The 20138-nt window shown below is 46.3% G+C and overlaps 1 protein-coding gene across 3 annotated transcripts in view; it reads left to right on the plus strand.

The window, feature by feature from the left end:
* The first annotated feature begins 480 nt into the window (after nucleotides 1–480).
* FRMD5 (FERM domain containing 5) overlaps nucleotides 481–20138 on the plus strand; it is a 46497-nt gene continuing 26839 nt past the window's right edge. For 2 of the 3 annotated variants that reach the window (XM_042942181.1, XM_042942180.1), the window contains exons 1-6: nucleotides 481–579; nucleotides 5238–5280; nucleotides 5509–5587; nucleotides 13282–13379; nucleotides 16156–16279; nucleotides 19261–19348. In XM_042942181.1, the coding sequence (XP_042798115.1) occupies nucleotides 5526–5587; nucleotides 13282–13379; nucleotides 16156–16279; nucleotides 19261–19348 (372 nt within the window). In that variant the 5' untranslated portion in view covers nucleotides 481–579; nucleotides 5238–5280; nucleotides 5509–5525. The remainder of the gene's footprint in view (nucleotides 580–5237; nucleotides 5281–5508; nucleotides 5588–13281; nucleotides 13380–16155; nucleotides 16280–19260; nucleotides 19349–20138) is intronic. The other variant, XM_042942179.1, reaches the window with a different exon arrangement.

The following is a 20138-nucleotide window of genomic DNA, read 5'->3' on the forward strand; positions in this document are numbered from 1 at the left end:
AGAAGTGGGTGGATTCAAGATCTACTTTAGAGGCAGGGCCAGCTGGACTCTGTGTATTCCACACTGACTTTCCCTGCTCCCACTTGTTCAGGAAAGCTTTGTGCATTGAGATTGGAACTGGGCTTCCCTGACTCTCCTCTGACTTCTGTGACATCTTTGTGGAAGGAAGGGCTCTTCGGCTCCTTCTAGGTGCTAAGAGCTTCAGAACTCTAGAGACTATCTAACACATCACAATATGGAGGACATCATTACAGACACATGCCCTTTTCACATCCTCATCCAACTTGTAGATGATTTTTTTTAAGTAACCTCTAGGCCCATCATAGGGCTTGAACTCTCGATCCTGAGATCAAAAATCGGATGCTCTACCAACTGAGCCAGCCAGGTGCCCCTAGATGATCTTTAATGACAATCAAAACACAGTTACACTGAAGAAGCACTATCGTTTCTCAATGGAGCTTGCTTTCTTTGCAGAGAGATGCCAAAGGCCAGTACCTGTTTGACCTTCTTTGCCACCACCTGAACCTTCTTGAGAAAGACTATTTTGGGATCCGCTTTGTGGACCCAGATAAGCAGCGGGTAAGTCAATATTCAAAGCACAAATGGAGGAGAGGATTTGTCAGTAGGCTGAGTCCTTGAACTGCCATTCATACTCATGATTTTAGCCTCAAGAGTCAGGGACCAACCGGGCCCTGCAGTTGGGTGTCATCTCTTCAGATCACCGTATTAGATATGGAAGCTCACCTAGTGTGGCCTGTTGTTTCACAGATGCTGAAATGGCAGCCCAGAGGGTTGAAGTGATTTGCCCAAAGTTGTCCAGTTGGAGGCAGAGCAGCTGGGCTGGGTCATGATCTTGGAGCATAGGTCACAGGCTGAACCTCTCCTGCCTGCTTTCTAGTAAACGAGCTGAACCACCCTGTTCCAGTTAGGAAGGGCCTCACCTAAAGTGCCACGCCAATCTAGTGGGGGCAGAACAGAAAGATAACTGAACTGACATGGGCCTTCCAATGCCTTGCAAATGCTGTAGTACTCATTCTGATGCACACAACATATGTGGCTCTATAGACACAGGGCACATTCCAGACAGATAGGAAAGCAAGTCCATTACCCCCAGGCCCCAGCCTCCCTCTCCAGCTTCATCTCCCCTGACCTGTTTCCTCCAACACCATCCTCTCTTTATAGAGCCTTCACCTGTACAGTCCCCCTGCCTGGAACTTTTCTTCTCCCTGGCTTCACGTCTCCATACTCCATGCTTTTCTTCTGGCTAATTCCTCACATGTAATGTCTCAGCTTAGACTCTCACTTCTTCTTCACTTCCTCACTTCTTCCCCACTTCTTCCAGGGATTCTTCCCTAATCAACACTCCGAACGAGGGGCCGTTCCTGTGTGCCCCCATGTGCCCTGTACTACCCCTATTGTAGCATTTACACCATGCTGTGGCTGCCTGTTTGAAAACCTGTGTTCCCTGCAAAAATGTAAATCCCATGAGTGTGTGGACTTGCTCTCATCATCACTATATCCCGTAGAACTAGCAGAGGGCCTAGAATGTAGTGGATATTCAGTAAATATTTGCCGAAGGAATGATGAGTGTGTGGGTTAATGGTTTATAATGCCAAAATTTTCCCCTCCACTCGCCCAGATGTTCCACTAGCAGAAACTTGCAGCTCCTCTAACTTCTCTTCATCAGCCCTTTATTTCTGTGGGCATATAGTCTCCGGGACCCCCTCGAAGTGGGAAAGTATGCAGAAGCATCACCCTTTGCTATACCCCTGCCCACCCCCTACTCTGGTCTGCCATCCTCCAAAGACATTATCAACACGAATCCCAGAGGGCCGCCCCCCTTTTCATGAGTCCACTGATTTTCTTCACAGTTCCAAACATGGGCTCCATCTCTGTTGTCACGGGGGCCTTGGAACCCCAGAAGACACAGCCCCCCAGCAGTACCCAGGACCTCAGATAACGAATGAATGGATCCGCCCCTCCTCATGCCAGAGTCAAGTGCTGTTTTGTTCTTTGATGCTCTGAGCCACTGTGTCTCCAGGTCACATTTAGAATTTTATACTGGACACATTAGCTTAAGGAAAGAATCCAAAGGACTGTATTCCTTTCCTTCAACAAGTCCTGACCTCTTCACTGACATATTTTGGTCCTCCTGGCTCTGCAGAATTTTGAGCAGTGTCAAGGTCAGCCCCTCTCCATATAAAGGCTCTACTGTCTTGACCTAAATACTGTCCTTAGCTCTGGGCCATAGTATAAGACCCCAAAAGTGCCATGACACCAGGATGCTACATGTCCTCACATGCTGTACGTGTCCATTCACTATATAATAATGGGCTGTTTTTACAAGGGGTTTTCTTGTTGTTGTTTTGTTTTTGTTCTTGTTTTTGTTTTTTTGGTCTGAGCTGTTTCTCCTTAAGAAGGAAACCCGGTTACCCCAAGTTCTCTTTGTCTCCCAAAGAGAGCAGCTTATGAAGAAAAAAGGACAAAGTGTACCATGCTCATTATTTTCTAGTTAGGTCAGAATGTACTTGAGACATATAAGAGAGTATATGGAGGTAATAAAGATCAAAAGCAGGAGGAGACAGAAATATGAAGAAATGGGGGAGAGGAGAAATTAACATGTATGGAGTGGCAACTGTGTGCAGCGCTCTGCACTAGGTCTTTCAGCCGATGTTACTGGGCACCGAGTTGTATCAGGCACTGAGCTAAGAGCTTCACATATGTTCTTTAATCCTTAACACAGATGAGATGAGTATCCACAACTCAGATATCCATTCTCTGAATGAGTAAATAAAATCTCAGGTTAAGTAACTTGCCCAAAGCAGATGGCAGTGCCAGTCTCCATCTCAGAGCTGTCTGATGCCAGAGTCTGTGTGGTTTCTAAGGCTCCATGCTGAATTCATCATACCTGATAGTTTCTGAAGTTGTGTGATGGCTCAGGGGTTAAGGCTTGAGAGAGTGCTTGAGAGTTGTGGGAAAATTATCATTCTAGATCTACTGACTCATGGTAGAGACAGAGCAGGTAAGCTCCCCGCTCTCTTAGGGTGTGAGATCCTAAAATAAACCTCCTACCCTGGGGTAGCAGAACCAAAGCTCACATTGACCCCATCAGTGCTTGCTCTGCACGGGTCCCCATGGGGGTCTGGGGATTCTCCTGGTCCCCCTGGAGGAGATGCCCTCACTTCCCCTTTCCCCTATTCCTGGCTCAGGCCCAGGGCCCCAGCCTGCTTTCAGCCTCTCCTTTCAAGGTGGAGGCACCCTTTCAAGCCTCCAGAGCCTGAAGATTGTGCCACACTGTCCCAATGACCCAAATACAGACGGAAACTCCCCTCTGAACTTTCTTTTCTCTTCTCCTGACCCTTGCTCCCAGCCTCATGTTATCTATCAGTTTGCCAGTAATTCTGGGACCCAGATTTAGCCAGACTGCTACAAAAGGTAACTGTAACCGTCACCATATTTTTGGAATCCTGGTTTTTCTGATTTCTCTTTCAGACTGTCAAAAGCTCTTGGACAAGCTGTGAGGGCTTTCCCCTGCCTTCCCACCCCTCTCCTGTCTCCTCCAGCCTCTCCTTTCTGGAGCCCTCACTGCAGTGCAGACCAAAGTCCTCCTCAGCTCTTGCCAAGAGGAATAGACTTTTTGTTATTCAGCTCCACCTGCCTTCTGCTGAGAGTGCATCTCATAGCCTTTCCTTGTAGTTTCTGTCTTCCTTTGTTTCTTTATTTTAATCTATCAGTCAGGTGCCTGGGGGCATTCTGTTTACTGAGCCCCAGACACTTGCTGTGTTCTTCTTGCCGTACACAGTTCTGATGTGCTCCGGTCAGACGGGCCTCCTCTGCCTTCATAGGCTCAGCCTGGAACCCCAGTTGTTTCCATGCAATTTCATCTCTTGCCTTTGCTTCCCTGGGAAGCCGAGCCGCGGTGGGCCTTGTAATGTGAGAAGGACCTCTTAACCACATTGAGTGGCTATAATGAGTTGCCAGCCTCGTGGGAACTCAGATCAGAGGAAGCAAGAGAGCAGAATGTCAGCCCAGATTATCCATGTGGAGCTGACGGAAGAACGGGCTCTTAGTGGGTCCATTAACTGCATGACCCACAGCCCAGCCCAGAAGGTGAGAGCTGGGAATCGCGGGAGGCCAGGATGCTGTCTGCATGGCCCTGGCTGCTTTCCTGCCAGAGGGAGGACTCTGCCAAGACGTTACACTAAATGGAAGTAGCCAGAAGAGAGGAAGATGTGGACGGGCTTCCATCGTCTGTTTGACGGCTATCCATTGAACACTATCCTAGGCATCGGTGGATGACATAGTTTTCTGCCTTCCCAGAGCTTAAGGCTAGTGGTTTTAGTCTACTTCCAGATAATCAAATCCCACTTAACAGCAGTCATAGCTCTCTGCAAACTGTCAAAGTTTCCTGATTAGCATAAAAGCAACAAGCATCCATAATGCATTGTGTGAAGCATCTATGTAGAACTGGGAAATAGATACAGAATGGTCTCACTGCTTCCTTCCTGCAAACGTAAGTTCCATGGGAAAAAATGTATTTCTACTATATCCTTCCTCTATGAAAATCCAAGGGAAATACAGTACTATCCTACACATTGGTTGTGGTTAGTTATCTTATGAGACTGAGACTTTAAACATCCCTGGATGCCAAGGAATCCTGAGTATGTATGCTGTAACACAAGGGCTGGCAAGATGTTGCTCAAACAAAGATGGAGTATACACCAGCCATCCCTGCCTTCTCACCATGTATGAAATTCCACCTGTTAATACTTTCTAGAGCCATGACCAGTAGCCTCTGTCCCTACTGCCCACCCACCTCTGCCAAAAAATAGCTGGCACACAACATAAACACACACAACCCACTGAAGTCAGCATTTCCCTGTCCAACCCAGGTGGGGTTTTGTCCCCATTACACATACGTGCATTCACTTGTGCCTACTGCTGTGCCAGAAATATGGCTCAGAGCTTTGGCACCCTGCTTTGGAAGGCAGCATTGCTGGGGAGGCCCAGAAATGGCATCTGAAGCTGGAACTCTTCCCCGTTCACAGCTGCTTCCATGGGGAACTTACTTCAGAAAACGCTATCACTCTCTACTCTCCAAGCCTACATGTCACAAGCTTTTGTGCTGCTTTCACCCTGGGCTACAATCCGTCCAGTCACTGAAATTGGGTAAAACAAGTTATAGTTGACACTGCTTCTCTCATTAGTGTTTTCTTCTTCTGTGTTCTCTGTTTTAGCATTGGTTGGAGTTCACAAAGTCTGTGGTGAAGCAATTGAGATGTAAGTATTCATGAGAAGATGGGAAGCCTCACCCCTGGGGAGGGTGGGACAAAACCTCCCACTGATAGTAAGTCTTGGTGACTATCCACTGTTCTGACTGTGAGCTGGCCCTAAACATGTGAGGATCCTCTTAGGATGGTTCAAGAGGCTGTGCGTCCCCGTGGGGAGGGAAGTCCAGTCGTCCTCTGGGGAGGGTGTTTCCTAATGGGCACATCTTTGTCTCTGCAGCGCAGCCTCCATTCACCATGTGTTTCCGCGTGAAGTTTTACCCTGCAGATCCTGCTGCGCTGAAAGAAGAAATAACCAGGTAAGGCTGAACTTCCCTCAGCCACTCAGATCTGTTGGGGAGGATAGGAAAGAGGCACTGGAACCTCTTAGATCCTCTATTTTGGAAGCTTCTATCTCTTATGAACAAGGAATCTTCCTAAATATAACCTTACCTCTTCTGTATTTCATTTCCACGTGTTTTCTTTACTCACCCCCCTCAGTAGAACTGGAATGGAGTGAGCTTCTTTTCTTCAAGAAGTGTGAATACTTCATTTTAAACTAGTCATCTACAGGGGCGCCTGGGTGGCTCAATCAGTTAAGTATCTGACTCTTGGTATCAGCTCACGTCATGATCTCACAGTTCATGGGATCGAGCCTCGCATCAGGCTCTGCACTGACAGCACAGAGACTGCTTAGGATTCTCTCTCTCCCTCTTTCTCTCTGCCCTTCCTCTGCTTGCTTGCTCTCTCTCTCTCTCTCTCTCTCTCAAAATAAATAAAAATAAACTTAAAAAAAAAAGAAACTAGTCATCAACAAAGGGATCTGGAGTAACTGTTTAATCAAAAGCATTTTTTTTCTTTTACCAAGGATGTGGCCCCCATGGATGTTTTTCGAGAGGGCAGGTTGCTTTCTTAGGGGATTGAAATAGACTCCAGTGGCCTAATGTACTTGAGAAATGCCGAAGTAGGACACTGAAAAATAAGCTGGGAAATACTGAAGACTTTAAATCCAAGTGGATAAACCCCAGTGTGCTAATGGATCAGGTCCGTGATAAACTCTTCATTGTGGGGATCATGCTCTGTGGCAGGCAGACAGCTGCATGGAATGAATCCTATCTCATCCAGCACCACTCGAGGATGAGAAGGAACTTTTGTGCCCACATTATCCTACAAGAGGGTCAATGAATAGGAGCTTCAAATCTTCACCAGGGTTTTGTGTATATGAGTCACATTCTCTCTGAAAGTCTTACATCCAAGATCCAGGAATGCTCTGTAACGAGGATCCTTAACTTTTATATGAGAAATATCTAATTTTGACATTAGCAAAATGTTGATGTTACCTTGTAGAGATTGGGGCCTGAGGTCAAGAGGTGATGCCAGGGAATCCTAGAACTGAGGAGACAGCTCTGCCAACTCTCCCCGCAATTCCCCAAACCTTGGACACCACAGAAATTTGGATGAGGCTGTTGCCAGTTATATAGACTCTGTCCTATAAGGCCTTGCGATCTACTTCCAGATCCTGAACTGCTTGGGGGAATTCCGAAGAAAGGAAAGAGGAGGGAAGAAGGGAGGAAGAAAGAATATGGACCTATGTTCACTTCCTGTTCCGAAGAGTGTGTCCCTAGTTTTATATCAGATAAAAGGAGCTGAAGTTTCTCTGAGAAGGAAAACGAGGAAAGGGGGAGAGAAGAGGGCAAGAAACAGGACTAAGTAATACAAAGGAAGCACAGAAGTAGGACAGGGAGGAAAAGTGGCTTCTTCACATGGGTCCCAGTGGAGGGTGGGGGGAGTCTTGCAGTGGAGTTGGAAGCATGAGGAATGTTGTTTGCTTTGGATGTTTGGGACAGTGCGTACGCACCAACTTTGAAGCACTGGGGCCAGTGAAATGTGTAGTTAGAACCAAACCTCATGCTCCTTACTGGGCACAGAAACTGCAGGTTTGGGGCACCTGGGTGTCTCGGTCAGTTAAGTGTCTGACCTTTGATTTTGGCTCAGGTCATGATCTCATGGTTTGTGAGACCAAGCCCCACATTGGGCTCTGTGCTGAGCACGGAGCCTGCTTGAGATACTCTCTCTTTCCCTCTGCCCCTCTCCCCCACTTACACTCTCTCTCTAAAATAAATTTGAAAGAAAAGAAAAGAAGAGGAAAGAAGGGAGGGAGGAGGGAGAGATGGAAGGAAGGAAAGGAAGGAAGGAAAGGAAGGAAGGAAGGAAGGAAGGAAGGAAGGAAGGAAGGAAAGGAAAGGAAATGAAAGGAAAGAAGGAAGGAAGGAAAGGAAGGAAGGAAGGAAGGAAGGAAGGAAGGAAGGAAGGAAGGAAGGAAGGGAAAAAAAAGGAAGGAGGGAAGGAACGAACGAACTGCAAGTTCTGATTGTCCACGTGGAACTGGATGTGGCTCTACTTTGCTTCTGAAAACCAAGCTCATCCACATGACAGGAGAAATCTTGTAGAGAGAGAGTGTATTTTAGAGGAGAGTAAGGGTAGAACCCCTATGAATGACAACTTAAACGGAGAGGACTTTTGGCAAAGCACTAGCCTGCCCTGCTCAGGACCCCCAGAGGATTTACCTCACTCTGAGCCTGTCCCAGCCCCTCCCCACTCCCCCTGCTCCCTGCTTTCCTGCCAAAAGAGGTGATGGTGCCAGGGCCGACCCAGAAGTCCACACTCCAGTCCATGTGTCTGGACAAATTTAACACACCTTTCTTGAGAACCCAGCACCTTGCCTCCTAACACCACACATCAGGATCGTCTGGTTTCCACCTCACTAGACCAACAGTGGGGATGACAGGGATTATTCTAACAACTCAGTGAGCTGCCAGTAAGAACACAGCAGACACATGGCTTTCTGATTTGATTAAAGGGCAAAAACACATGGTTATCTTGGCCCTTAGGAGGAGCTCTTTACACAATTTTCTAAGTCAAATGTTATTACATAATACTGATGTACAGACTCTCCTGCCCAAGAAGAAGCATAGACCTGGAAGCTCAGATCCTATTTCTGTCACTTCTTGGCTCTGTGGCCTTGGACATAAGATATTTAATCTGTCTGACCTTCAGACCCCTTATTTATAAAATGAGAAGAGTAACATCTACCACCTAGAATTGTTGGGAGAACTGACCACTACACTGGGATCTTGCACTTAGTAATACACCACCACCACCCCCCCCCCACCCCCGCCAGCAAGGCTTGCACTGAGCAGAGACTGCCAGATTGATTACGTGGTCCGTGCACCCCAAGGGCTCTGCATGGGACACGAGTACAATTAGTTCTGGCTTTTCTCCTTTCCTGAGGTGAAAAAGGTATTTTTCTGATAATCCCTACTCCTCCTCTGTCCTTTTCCCCTACCAGCTAGAATCCTAACACTTAAGGAGCTAACTTTTGAGGATTCAGAGAGAAAGCCATCCCTGGTAATCAGTCATCCAAGTCCTCATGGTACAGCATGGGGACCAAGTCCAGGCCTCTCTCCAAGTCAGCCAACTTCAAAGGCACAGACAAAGGCACTGAAGCTCCCCTGCTTCTGCATACATCTGTGCTGAGCATCCTTGACTGTTTTCCCCTTGCTCTCCACCTCACCAACCTTCCTTCCCTAGAATACATCTTCCAAGCATTGTTGGGGGTGTGAACCTCAGAATGCCTGGGCCTGATTTAGAGTCTTTGTGCCTCCCCTTCCCCAAGGCATTCTGTGGAGGCCTTGGAATTAGCCGCATCTTTCTCCTCATTCATGTCTCTGCTGATCTTGAGAAAGTGGGTACCTGCCCCAGCCTCACTAATTACCCATAATTCATTCCTGGCTTAAAGTCCTCCATGCCACCTTTCTGCCAAGCCAATTTAGCTGTCAGTGTTTTTTCCTAGCGATATTGGTCCTAAATTTCAATGCCATCTCAGCTATTCCCATAAAGGCAGACTGAGAGGAGGGGATGAAATAGGGAGTAAAGAACTGTGCTTCAATTTATCTCTTGGACTCTTCCCAGATGATAAATTTAGTTGCCAAATCCTGATTAATCTCTTTTGTCATTTTGTAAAGTAATAAATAGATTTTCTTGTCTGAGCTAGAGACAAGGCAGAGAAAATGGGGATTAGGCACCAGATTTAGCATTTAACAGGGACCGCAGGTGTATGAACTCTGGAAAGATCAAATAATAGAAAGAAACTGAGTGCAAATGGGGCCCCACCTTCTAAGGAAACAAAGCTGCCTGACATGTGTTTGAGCAGGTGCTCAAAAAAAAAAAAAAATGTTAATGGAATGAATGAATCTCTTCATGAATGGAGTTTATAGGTCATTTATTCCTTCAATGAATATCACTTGAGCCTAGCTTAGGCTAAGATGGACTGGCAAGCTTTTTCTATAAATAGTAAGTATTTTAGACATTGTGTACCATATGGTCTCTGTCATAACTGCTCGGTTCTGTCTTTGCAGTGTGAACGCAGCCAGAGACGATACCTAAATGAATGAGTATGGCTGCATTCCAATAAAAATTTTTTTTTGTTTTTTAAAGTTTATTTATTTTTTGAGGGGGGGAGGGACAGAGAGAAGGGGACAGAGGATCTGAAGCAGGCTCCATGATGACAGTAGAGAGCCCTGTGCGGGGCTCGAACTCATGACCTGAACTAAAGTCAGATGCTTAACTGACTGAGTCATCCAGGTGCCCCTAAAATTTTGCCTTATTTCATTGGAAACTCTGGTGGCAGGCCATAGTTTGCTGACCCCAGACCAAGGAATCAAAAAGAACTGGGTATAAATTCTATGTTGTTCTTTAAGTAGCTGTGTGACCAAGCAAGCAACAGTCTCTGCAGTCAGTTTCTTCATCTATGAAGCACAATAAAAACAGTAGTCACCTCAGAGTCACTGTGAGGACTGCATGAGACAGTACGTGTTCAACAGTACAGTGTGGTGGTGCCTGGATGGCTCAGTTGGTAGAATGTATGACTCCTGATCTCAGAGTTGTAAGTTTGAGGCCCATGTTGGACGTGGAGCCTAGTTAGGACAACAAAATAAAATGAAACAAAAAAACACAGTACAATGTGTGGCTCACAACATGCACTCAGTAAATCATTATTGTTTTGTTAGTGTTTTGTATCTGTCTCTCCCCACTAGAATGTAAACTCCATTAAGAGTAGGGACTCAGTTTTGTTCCCTTCTGTATTCCCAGAACCCATGACAGTGCCTGGCACAGTAAGTGCTCAGAACTGGATGGAGGGATGGAGGGATGGATGGTGGCTGAGAGGGAGGGCAATTAGGTGAGCTAAGTAAAGGATGTACAAGCTCTCTAGAAGAATATTAAAAGTGAATTAAAAAATCATCTCTGACTCCAAGGAGTTTGCAGGCTAGTATGGGGGAAGAAAACATTCTAAACATGATTAAAGAAAAGGGGTGGTAGAAAATAGAGGAGGCCAGGGAAAGAGTCTGATAAAGGAAAGTTGAGTCCAAAGAAAAAAAAATCTTGGGAGGGAGAAACTCTTCAGGAGACACCACTGCTTTCCTGAAGTCAGAACTTTTAATTCTGGAAATATCTGTGGATTCGTCTCTACACTTTGATATCAGAAAGCACAGGGCCACAGCCAATACCTTGGAGAGATGTACATGTCACAGAAAGATAATTTTCCTTGGCTGTCTTTTAGGTTTTCACTTGCTCTGCCATCAGATGGTCCCAATTCACACCTCCCTCAATTTAGGACAATGTTGGCATTAAAACAAAAATGGAGGTGAGGCCAGGAAGAGATAAGTAAAGTTTACCCAAAAACGTGTCCTAAGGAACAGGCTTGTCTTAAATCTGGTCTAAAGCTGATTTCTTGTTCGGTTCCGATGAGAATTTCGCCCTGATGACACAGTTCTCTTGCCTGTATTCAGGACCCCTTTCTTGCTAACTGACAACTAACTGAATTACCACGGGGGTAGGAAAAGCATCAGGCCTTGAGTCAGGAGATCTTCCTTGACTCTGATCACTGTGTCACCTCAGAAAAGTCACTCTATATGTATAGCCTCTGTTTCCTTGCCTATGAGAGAATTAGGCTCTACAGCTCCTATTCTGAGGTTCTAAGATTGGGTAACCAAGCCAGCCTGTTCATCAGGAGCTGGGGCTCTGGCAGGCCGATCTCCTGGCTGGAAACAAAGTGGCCCTAGTGGCGGTATCTCAGGCAACAAGAGAGACTTCCTTAGGCCCATGCATGGCAGGGGAGAATGTGCCAGGTTCTCTTGAGAATAGGTCTAAGAATGCTGTGGGTCACGTGGGATACATTTTCATGTCCAGCAACAGTGAGTCATTGGTTACCTCCTTCAGTGAATAAAACATGAAGCTTGATGAAAGCCACTGTAGCAGAAAAGGGAGGGGGGACCCCTAATACAACTCTGTACCCTGAAGCTGTTGGCCGATTCTTTCTTGGACTTAGTGACTTGCTGCTAACAAACAGAATAAAGCAGAAGTGATAGTGTCTGAGACAAGGTCATGAAGAAGTGAATCCTCCTGTCAGGCCTATAGATGTTGGTCTTGAGTTCATTTCTTCTTGTCATCTAAAGAATGTGCTTTGGTTTTTTTTTAGGATGTTGACTTGCCCCTCCTTCCCCTACCCCCTCCAATTGCTGCACCATTGTCTAGCAATGTTCCTGTGGCCTTACCCTTGACCCCCCTGTAGATGTCCTACCTCCAAAAGTCTGAATAAACCCCACCCAGCAGTGGAAAGCCTGTTTCCTTTCCAGCTCACTGGAGGCACCTGCCATGCACCCATTGATAAAGATGCCTGATAAAGATAATGGTTCTCAGGGTGAGGAGGAGCATGTCCCCCCTGGGTGGGAAGGGAGCAAATCAGAAGGCTTCAGCAGGGCTTTTATCAAACCCAGGAGCAAGAAAATACACACAGATTCTGATGTGCTCTCCCCCCACCCCGGGGGATGTTTTCCTCACCACCACATTGAGAATCAGTGCCCAGAGCCTTGTTGTCTGTTTCAGCTATCTCCTTTAGTCCAGTATCCCTGAACTGTAGCACAGAGAGCTGTAGAAGGAGTGATATATGAACTCAGGCCCAGGGAATGATCAGTGAGTGAGGGACAAAAGATTTGCTTCCATGTCCCGCCAAAGGGACAGGGCCATTTAACAGTGACTAAGAGCCAACCTCAGGAGTCTTACCGTCAGTCCTGAATTTGAATCCTGACTCCGCCACTTCCCAGTTGTGTGCCCTTGAGAAAATTACTTAAGCCTCAGTTTCCTTATTTTAAAAAGGGGGGTATGATACAACACTGTATGTTAACTATATTGGAATTAAATTTTTTCTAAAAGGGGGGTTGGATCATAGTACCTATTTCAAAGTATTAAGTGAGAATTAGATGAGCTATGCATGCAAAGTACATAACACCTGGCCTGGCAGATAGGAAGTGCTCAGTACACATCAGCTACTATCAGCTGTTGCTCTTGATGTCCTGCTTCTACTGAGGTGAGAGTTTTCTCTGTTTGAAGAAATGCTAGCCACAGGTTTCTATGCTTCCTTCACTGCTGTTGAGCTCAGCCAATAATTGAAGGCCGTTCCACATATGGACAGATTGGTTTGGCAAGCTGAGGCAGAACTCTTCCTTGGGCTGGTTCCTTCATGCTCCATTCCACTTAAGAAGAAACATCAGCCAGAGTCCTAGGCAGGGAGAAGCCCAACTGGCCCCTTTCTGCTGACACAGGTTTCTTTTTCAGCATCGAATGGGCCAGGGCTGGCTCCTTCCAAAACCCAACACTGGGAGGGAGGACACAGTGCTTTTGCCAGGAAGCACCGTTTCTGTTTAGAGCTACCGAAGGAAACTAACAAGTTGTTTTGAATTGAATCCCAAATCAGTTCAGGGCAAAGTACTTAAAAAAGTCTTCAGGGAAATGGAAAATATGTTTGTTCTGTGGTGTCATTTTAAGTTTTTGTTTTTAAAATTCATTTAAATTCATTTAAAATTCATTTAAAAATTTCATAGGCTTATATTACATACTTATGTCTTTAAAGAAATCAGAGAAATCCTTTATAGTTCACCCTCTCTTTTCTCTCTAGGTATTTAGTCTTCCTACAGATCAAAAGGGATCTCTACCATGGCCGTCTCCTCTGTAAAACATCAGATGCTGCCTTGTTAGCAGCTTATATCCTTCAAGGTAATGACTTTTGACAGGATGAATGAACTTGCTTTCATGCTAAGTACTGATTATATTATTTCAGTCACCACAGATGACTACTTCTTGGATATAAACAGTATCTAACTTGAAGCAGAGTCTAGGTTGGAGAGCTTCTTTGCCTAGCCTCCTTAGTCCCAGAAAGCTCTGACCACTCAACCCTAAACTGTGCCTAAGGTCTTCCTGCGGGCTTCTTTAGGTCATCATGACTCTGTTTGGGATTTCCTCCACCCTTGGTTGATAGAGTTACTGGGACTCTGGAGAGTCATCTGAATCAATTTTTCTAAGACTTTACATGCAAATCTCAAAGGTGTGAAGTATCTTGGAATTCTGGTTTCTCAGAGACCTTTCCATTCAGAGTGTTCAAAGTTGAAATGTTTACAAGTAACAGATATATTTCCTAACATGCTAATAATGTAGAGTTGAGTCTGTATCCAGCAGATTCCCAGACTGGCTTTTTTTTTTTTTTTTTTTTTTTTTTGCAAAACATTGGGAAAGGTATGCACTCTTCATCTATGTGATGCCTTCTCCTTCCATGAAGTACAGGGGCTCCTGAGTGCCACTTCTAAGGCTTCCCTTAGTCCTTAGGCCTGAACTGTCCCCAGATTGTTCAGGACTACACTAAAATCATGAAGTTTCCTTCAAAGAATCTGAACTCTTAATTGGAAATCCGTGAACTCCAGGAAGCTACTTTGTGGAGAGAACCTGGGAAATGCTTGCCAAAAAGAAACTTCAGTTCATCTGTTAAGAGAAATACAATAGCTGTGTTAAGAACGTAAAAGTCAGGGGTACCTGGGTGGCTCAGTGAGTTAAGCGTCCAACTTCGGTGTAGGTCATGATCTCATGGTTCGTGAGTTCAAGCTCTTTGGGGGGGGTGGGGGGGGGGGGGTTTGCTGGTGCCCAGAGCCTGGAGTCTGCTTTGGATTCTGTGTCTCACTCTCTCTCTGCCCCTCCCCTGTTCGAGCTCTGTCTCTCTCTCAAAGATAAACACACATTGGGGCGCCTGGGTGGCGCAGTGGGTTAAGCGTCCGACTTCAGCTCAGGTCACGATCTCGCGGTCCGTGAGTTCGAGCCCCGCGTCAGGCTCTGGGCTGATGGCTCAGAGCCTGGAGCCTGCTTCCAATTCTGTGTCTCCTTCTCTCTTTGCCCCTCCCCCCTTCATGCTCTGTCTCTCTCTGTCTCAAAAATAAATAAACGTCAAAAAAAAAAATTAAAAAATAAAAAATAAAAATTAAAAAATTAAAAAAAAGATAAACACACATTAAAAAAATTTTTTTGAAAAAGAATGTAAAAGTCAACACATAGCAAGTTTGACTTCTGAGAGTTCTGTTTTTAAAAAAATCACCTAACCGGCAACTCTAGAAGGTGCCTACCTAAGCTACCCAACTAGAGCTAAGCAACTCTAAGCTACCCAAAGAGGCCCCTTTCATTTTTAAAGGAGAAAACCTGGTATTAAGTGAGATTTTAAACTCTATTATTTCCTTCAGTTTTACCCTCACAACATTGAATTTTTCTTTTTCTTTTTCTTTTTTTCCTTTAAAAAAGTAGTTGATGTCCAATATTGATGTTTTCTACTTGGAACTTTCTAAATAAAATCATAATAAATGACTTCATGGCTCAAGGTCACTCTGGACTGTAGGCCCAGGGAAGCTTTTAGTCTCTTGCAGAACGATAGAAATTCCCAAGTAATTTGGAAGACACAATGAGTAGCTTTGTGCACAAGTACAATATTCAGCTGTGAGAGGAGGGCACATTTTCCTCTTAATATTTATTCTCCCCTCAAGATTTCGCACAGGCCCTGGTTGTGATTCTCACTAACGAAAGAGAAAGGACAAATACAAAGCAGCTGGCACTTCTAACATACTTTCTCCTAACATAGGCACGATGTTCCCTGTGGAGCCCTTCCTGTGCAGAGGACTGGGTTCTGATCTGCTTTGTGGATAGTGTCATGGGCCCACCACACTACCCTATGGAAATCTCACTGATCTGAGATCCTGGCAGCTTTAGGGATGGACTCTTTCTTTGTCTCTCTACATGGGTAGAGGAGAAACAGTGCCCCATGCAGGAAGCTGGGAAATCAGCCTTAGGACATGGTGCTCCAGAACTCAAAGACCAGTTTCAGTCTTCTACTCTTGAGATTCTCTCAGAGGGTCGTGGCACCTGGTCAATGGCACCCTCAATGAATATTTACTCAAATATATTCACTTGATTTGATTTGATTTGATTTGATTTGATTTGATTTGATTTGATTTTGACTGAGAGTGGAGTTCTGAGTTTGGGTCATGGCTCTTCATCAATGTGTCCCTGCTAAAATCCTCAAAACTGACACTTTAGACTTCTGATCTGGCTCAGGCCCAAGAGGCTCTCTCTTCCTGATGCAGCTCGGTTTCTTGTGCTGCCACCAAGAGCTATGATCCCAGGACCTTTTCTCAAGGCTGAATAGATAAAGACCGTGATGCAAGCTTCTGCTTTTCTATTGGATGTTTACTTGTGGTGACCACAGAATACAGGCTTGGCTCTGGTATCTCTGCTTAGACTTGATATCACCCCAGGGTGCACATCTGGGAAAACAAAGGTGGGTTATGCTTCTTCCGAGGAGCACGCCCTCCATCTAACCCACAGCCACACTCAAGATCCACTGTTCTTTGGAAATGTGGTGTGTGCTTTGGCTTTTGCTCTGTGTGTTCATCTCTTGTTGCTTTACCAGTGCTGATTTACCGACCTCCACAACTGTTTTACTCTGCTTTCCTTTTGCAAGCGGAGATTGGGGATTATGACCCAGGGAAACACCCTGAAGGCTACAGCTCCAAGTTCCAGTTTTTCCCGAAACATTCAGAGAAGCTGGAAAGGAAAATTGCTGAGATTCACAAGACAGAACTCAGGTATGTGATACTCAGTTGAGGCTCAGGACACTCTGTCCCCCACAGCCTGAGCATACAAGCCCCATGCTGCATCCTGACTCCGGGATGTACCATTTTCAGCATTGCACTGACAGCACAACCCCAAGCCCTATAGAGTAGGCTGAAGCCCAAGGGCAAGAGGGACATTGTATTGTAAGGAAAACAGAGAGAGATTGGCCTCTGAAAAGTATTCACGTTACTAAGATAAATGATGAGACAGAGGAAGAAGCACGGACTGGGGAAAAGGAAAAAAAAAAAAAAAACATAAACAGCAGAAGAGAAAAAAGTGAGAGGAGGCATATGAAACATGGGCAAGCCTCTGCCTTCAGTCTGTGACAGTGTGATAGGTGGCTTCTGGGTCAGGGGATGGGACTGTGCAGAGCTGGCCTAGTTCATGAACACTGGGGGTGCCCTGAGAGCTCTTGGTTCAGGGGCTGTGTCTTCAGCACTGCCTCACTCAACCCCACAGCACTGCACAGAAGGAAGGGGCAGAGAAGAGGCTGGAAGCAGGGGGCTTGTCCTCCTCAGATTCTTAGTTTTTTCAGAATATGCCACATTCCATAAAATAGCATTAATGTGTCCTTTCACCCACGTGAAATAGGATTTTCTACAAAGATTGATTTAAAGAAAAAAAAAAGGCAACAATAGAGTGTATGGGCTCTACTTTGTGTGGCATTCTGGAGCACATATACCCCAAACTGATAAACTATGAAGAAAAAGGCCATATACACTGTAGCACTGTAAAATAAAACATATTAGTACATTACAATTTTTAGAAATCTTTGTCAATGCTGGTGTAACTACCTTTCTGGGGAAGGATAATGCCGAAGTGGGGGGAAAGACATTTCTAGCGTTAATATTAAGTTTAAACTAGTTCCTACCCTGACTCCTTGAGCTCCCCCACCCCAAAACACAAAATCCTCACTTACACTCAGAATATTCTACCAACAATTATGTCCCTAAAGCCTCCTTAGCCTTTGCAAGCAGACCGCCTGCCCAGAGCGTGTGGCAGGGACTGGCTCCCTCCCTCCCAGGGGAATGGAGACACCTAACAGAGGTAGAATCCTAGCAGCCCTCCATCCTTCTCCAGCCCCATCCCTCTCCCAGTGCTGGTGTGTCCTTGCCAAGCTGGAGGGCTCCTCCCATCAGTGTTAGGGAAACAGCGGCCCCTTGTGGTAAAGGTCAGAACAAACATCGACCTTTGAGAAGGCTCATGGTTTGTTCAAAGGAGACTTCAGGGCTGTCCTGGGACAGCCAAGAGGCGCTGCCAGGAGGGTTTTAGGAGGTGTGAGAGCAGTGGGGACAGTCATCCAGAAACCTAGTAGGAGACAGGGGATCCCCCAGGAAATGATGCCCACTGAGGGCCCCGGAGGTTTGGGCTAACTCCAAGACTGGATGGAGCCCACAAGATCTTCCAGCTTCCAGACAGGGAATGAAGAAGCTCCCTGGAAGGGGCAGTGGTTCTCAGCTGCTCCTGGTGCCCAGCATTCTGTCTGCCTCACAAACATTTCCCAGGCACCTTCTCTGCACCTCAGGTGCTCTGGCAGATGTAGGAATCTGCAGTCAACATAATGCCTACTTGCATGGGCTGGCTGCATCACTAGCATGTGAAAATGTGTGTTTCCTTCCTCCAACTCTAACATGAGCTCCTGGAAGGCCCAGATTGTGCAATGTATTTCTTGGTAGATTTTACACAAGCAACATGGAGACTTGCACATAAATGTGCTGATTGACACCCATCCAGAAGGACACTAGGGAGAATCTGGCCTGCACCTCCTTGTGTTCCTGCACTTACCAGTATTACTCAAGACAAATAATGAACTTAGACATGAGCAGCTCAGTCCCACCCACCAGCCATCGGAGTCACTGTTGACTTGACAAATTGCCCAACCCTCCTCACACTGAAACCTACCCAACATCTGCAGGAGTGTGTCTGCTCCACCAGGGATCCAGACCCTGAGGGCAGCCAATGAGACACTGCCACCTGTTCTGTGTGGAGCTCATGAAAGGACCTACTCATGAGGTAGCTGGGAAGGGAATGATGCTAGAGACCCCTTCCTCAGATGACTGGGCACCAGAGCTGCCTTCTTCCTTTCACAGTCGTCACCCCATGGGCAGACAGACCGCTATTGTGGTCTGGGGAGCTCAGCACTGTCTCCTGCTGTGTCTCTTCACCCTCCATTCCCATGTTCCCTGCTGGTAAAGGAAGAGGGTTGGGCAGCACTAGCAAGATATACAGGTCTCTGCTTTGTATTTCAGTCATAAGTCAAGACAAGAAACCCATGGCCTGCAGTCAGCCTACAAGTGTGTTTTGTTTGCCCCCGGAGTATTTAAAATTGAGAAATAGTACATAGAAATCAGTATCTCTGACTGCTCTTTGAAAAGCACATCCAGCGGTGCTCAGCCCTGCATTCCCACAGGACTACAGTCTTAGAGCTGAGGAGCAGCTGCCCTCATTAGATGGGGTAGCACTTCCCAGTTTGCCATAGTGACCCCAACCCCACCACTCCCTACTGTATAGCCCATGTCATTCATTATGTAGCTGGCCTCAGTCTGAGGACATCTGAGTTTCTAACCCCAGACAGGAGTCTCTGAAGCTGGTACTAGAATAGGGCAGGGAGCACACACTCTATGGGAAAATTGGACAATAAGGCTTACCCTGAGCGCTTTTTTTTTTTTAATTTATTTATTTTTGAGAGACAGAGACAGCGTGAGCAGGGGAGGGGCAGAGAGAGAGGGAGACACGGAATCAGAAGCAGGATCCAGGCTCCAAGCTGTCAGCACAGAACCCAATGCGGGGCTCGAACCCACAAACTGTGAGATCATGACCTGAGCCGAAGTCGGACGCTTAACCGACTGAGCCATCTAGGCGCCCCACCCTGAGCGCTTCTTAATGGAAAGTTTACCTCAGGAATCTAAGAGAACAGGAAACCCTGAAATCATCTCATTTCCTTTTATTCCAGTGGTCAAACACCAGCAACATCAGAGCTGAACTTTTTAAGAAAAGCACAGACATTGGAGACATACGGAGTGGACCCTCACCCATGTAAGGTAAGACCCCTGTGGTCTGAGACCACTGACCTTGCCTCCTCCCAAGGGCAACAGGCAGGGAAGAAGCACATGCCTGCACCATCCACCTTCAGGATCTGGTTGATTGGCTCTTTTAGTGACAGATGCCAGAAAAAAAAATGTCTCTCCTCTTGGAAACTCCCCTGGCTTCCATGCTGCATAATTTTGTGGTGCCACATCAATGTCAGAGGGTCCCAGGCAAAGTCAATCTAAATAACAAATCCAAAGCTGAGGCCCCGCTTTGGCTGCAGTGGGTAATTTGGTGGAAATGAAGAGAGAGGATGTGGAAGTCTCCCCACAGGGAATGACCAGAGGCCACTCAGCGGACTGCCCACCCTTCCCTGACCTGTAATCTAGTTTCTTTCCAAGAGCGGATTTTATTGACTGCAATAGCGTAAGTCACTGCGAGGAACTGCAGTGGAGTAGCATTTAATTCCATTATGCGCCTGGGAGGGTGAGACAGGAACCAGCCAGGGAGGCTCTGTCCAGAGGAAACCTCTATAATTGCTCACATGTGTCTGGCATTCTGGAGAAGAGCTTAAGCAGCCACAGTCACTGTGGAGAGCAGCGGAGACACATGGCCTCTTCCTCTCTCTCTCTGGCTGTGTCCCCCCACTTCATCTCCACATCCCAGTTGGTTTGACACTCCCGGTCTTTGCCTCAGTGTCCCCGGATTTTTGCCTCTCTCTTTCTAGTACTGGAGAGGCACCAGTACCACCAGATTCTGAAACTGATCTGAAGGAGCCAGTATCCCACGGGAGCAGGTGGGCAT

Source organism: Panthera leo, chromosome B3 (genome assembly GCF_018350215.1).
Source record: "Panthera leo isolate Ple1 chromosome B3, P.leo_Ple1_pat1.1, whole genome shotgun sequence".
NCBI classification, from domain to species: domain Eukaryota; kingdom Metazoa; phylum Chordata; class Mammalia; order Carnivora; family Felidae; genus Panthera; species Panthera leo.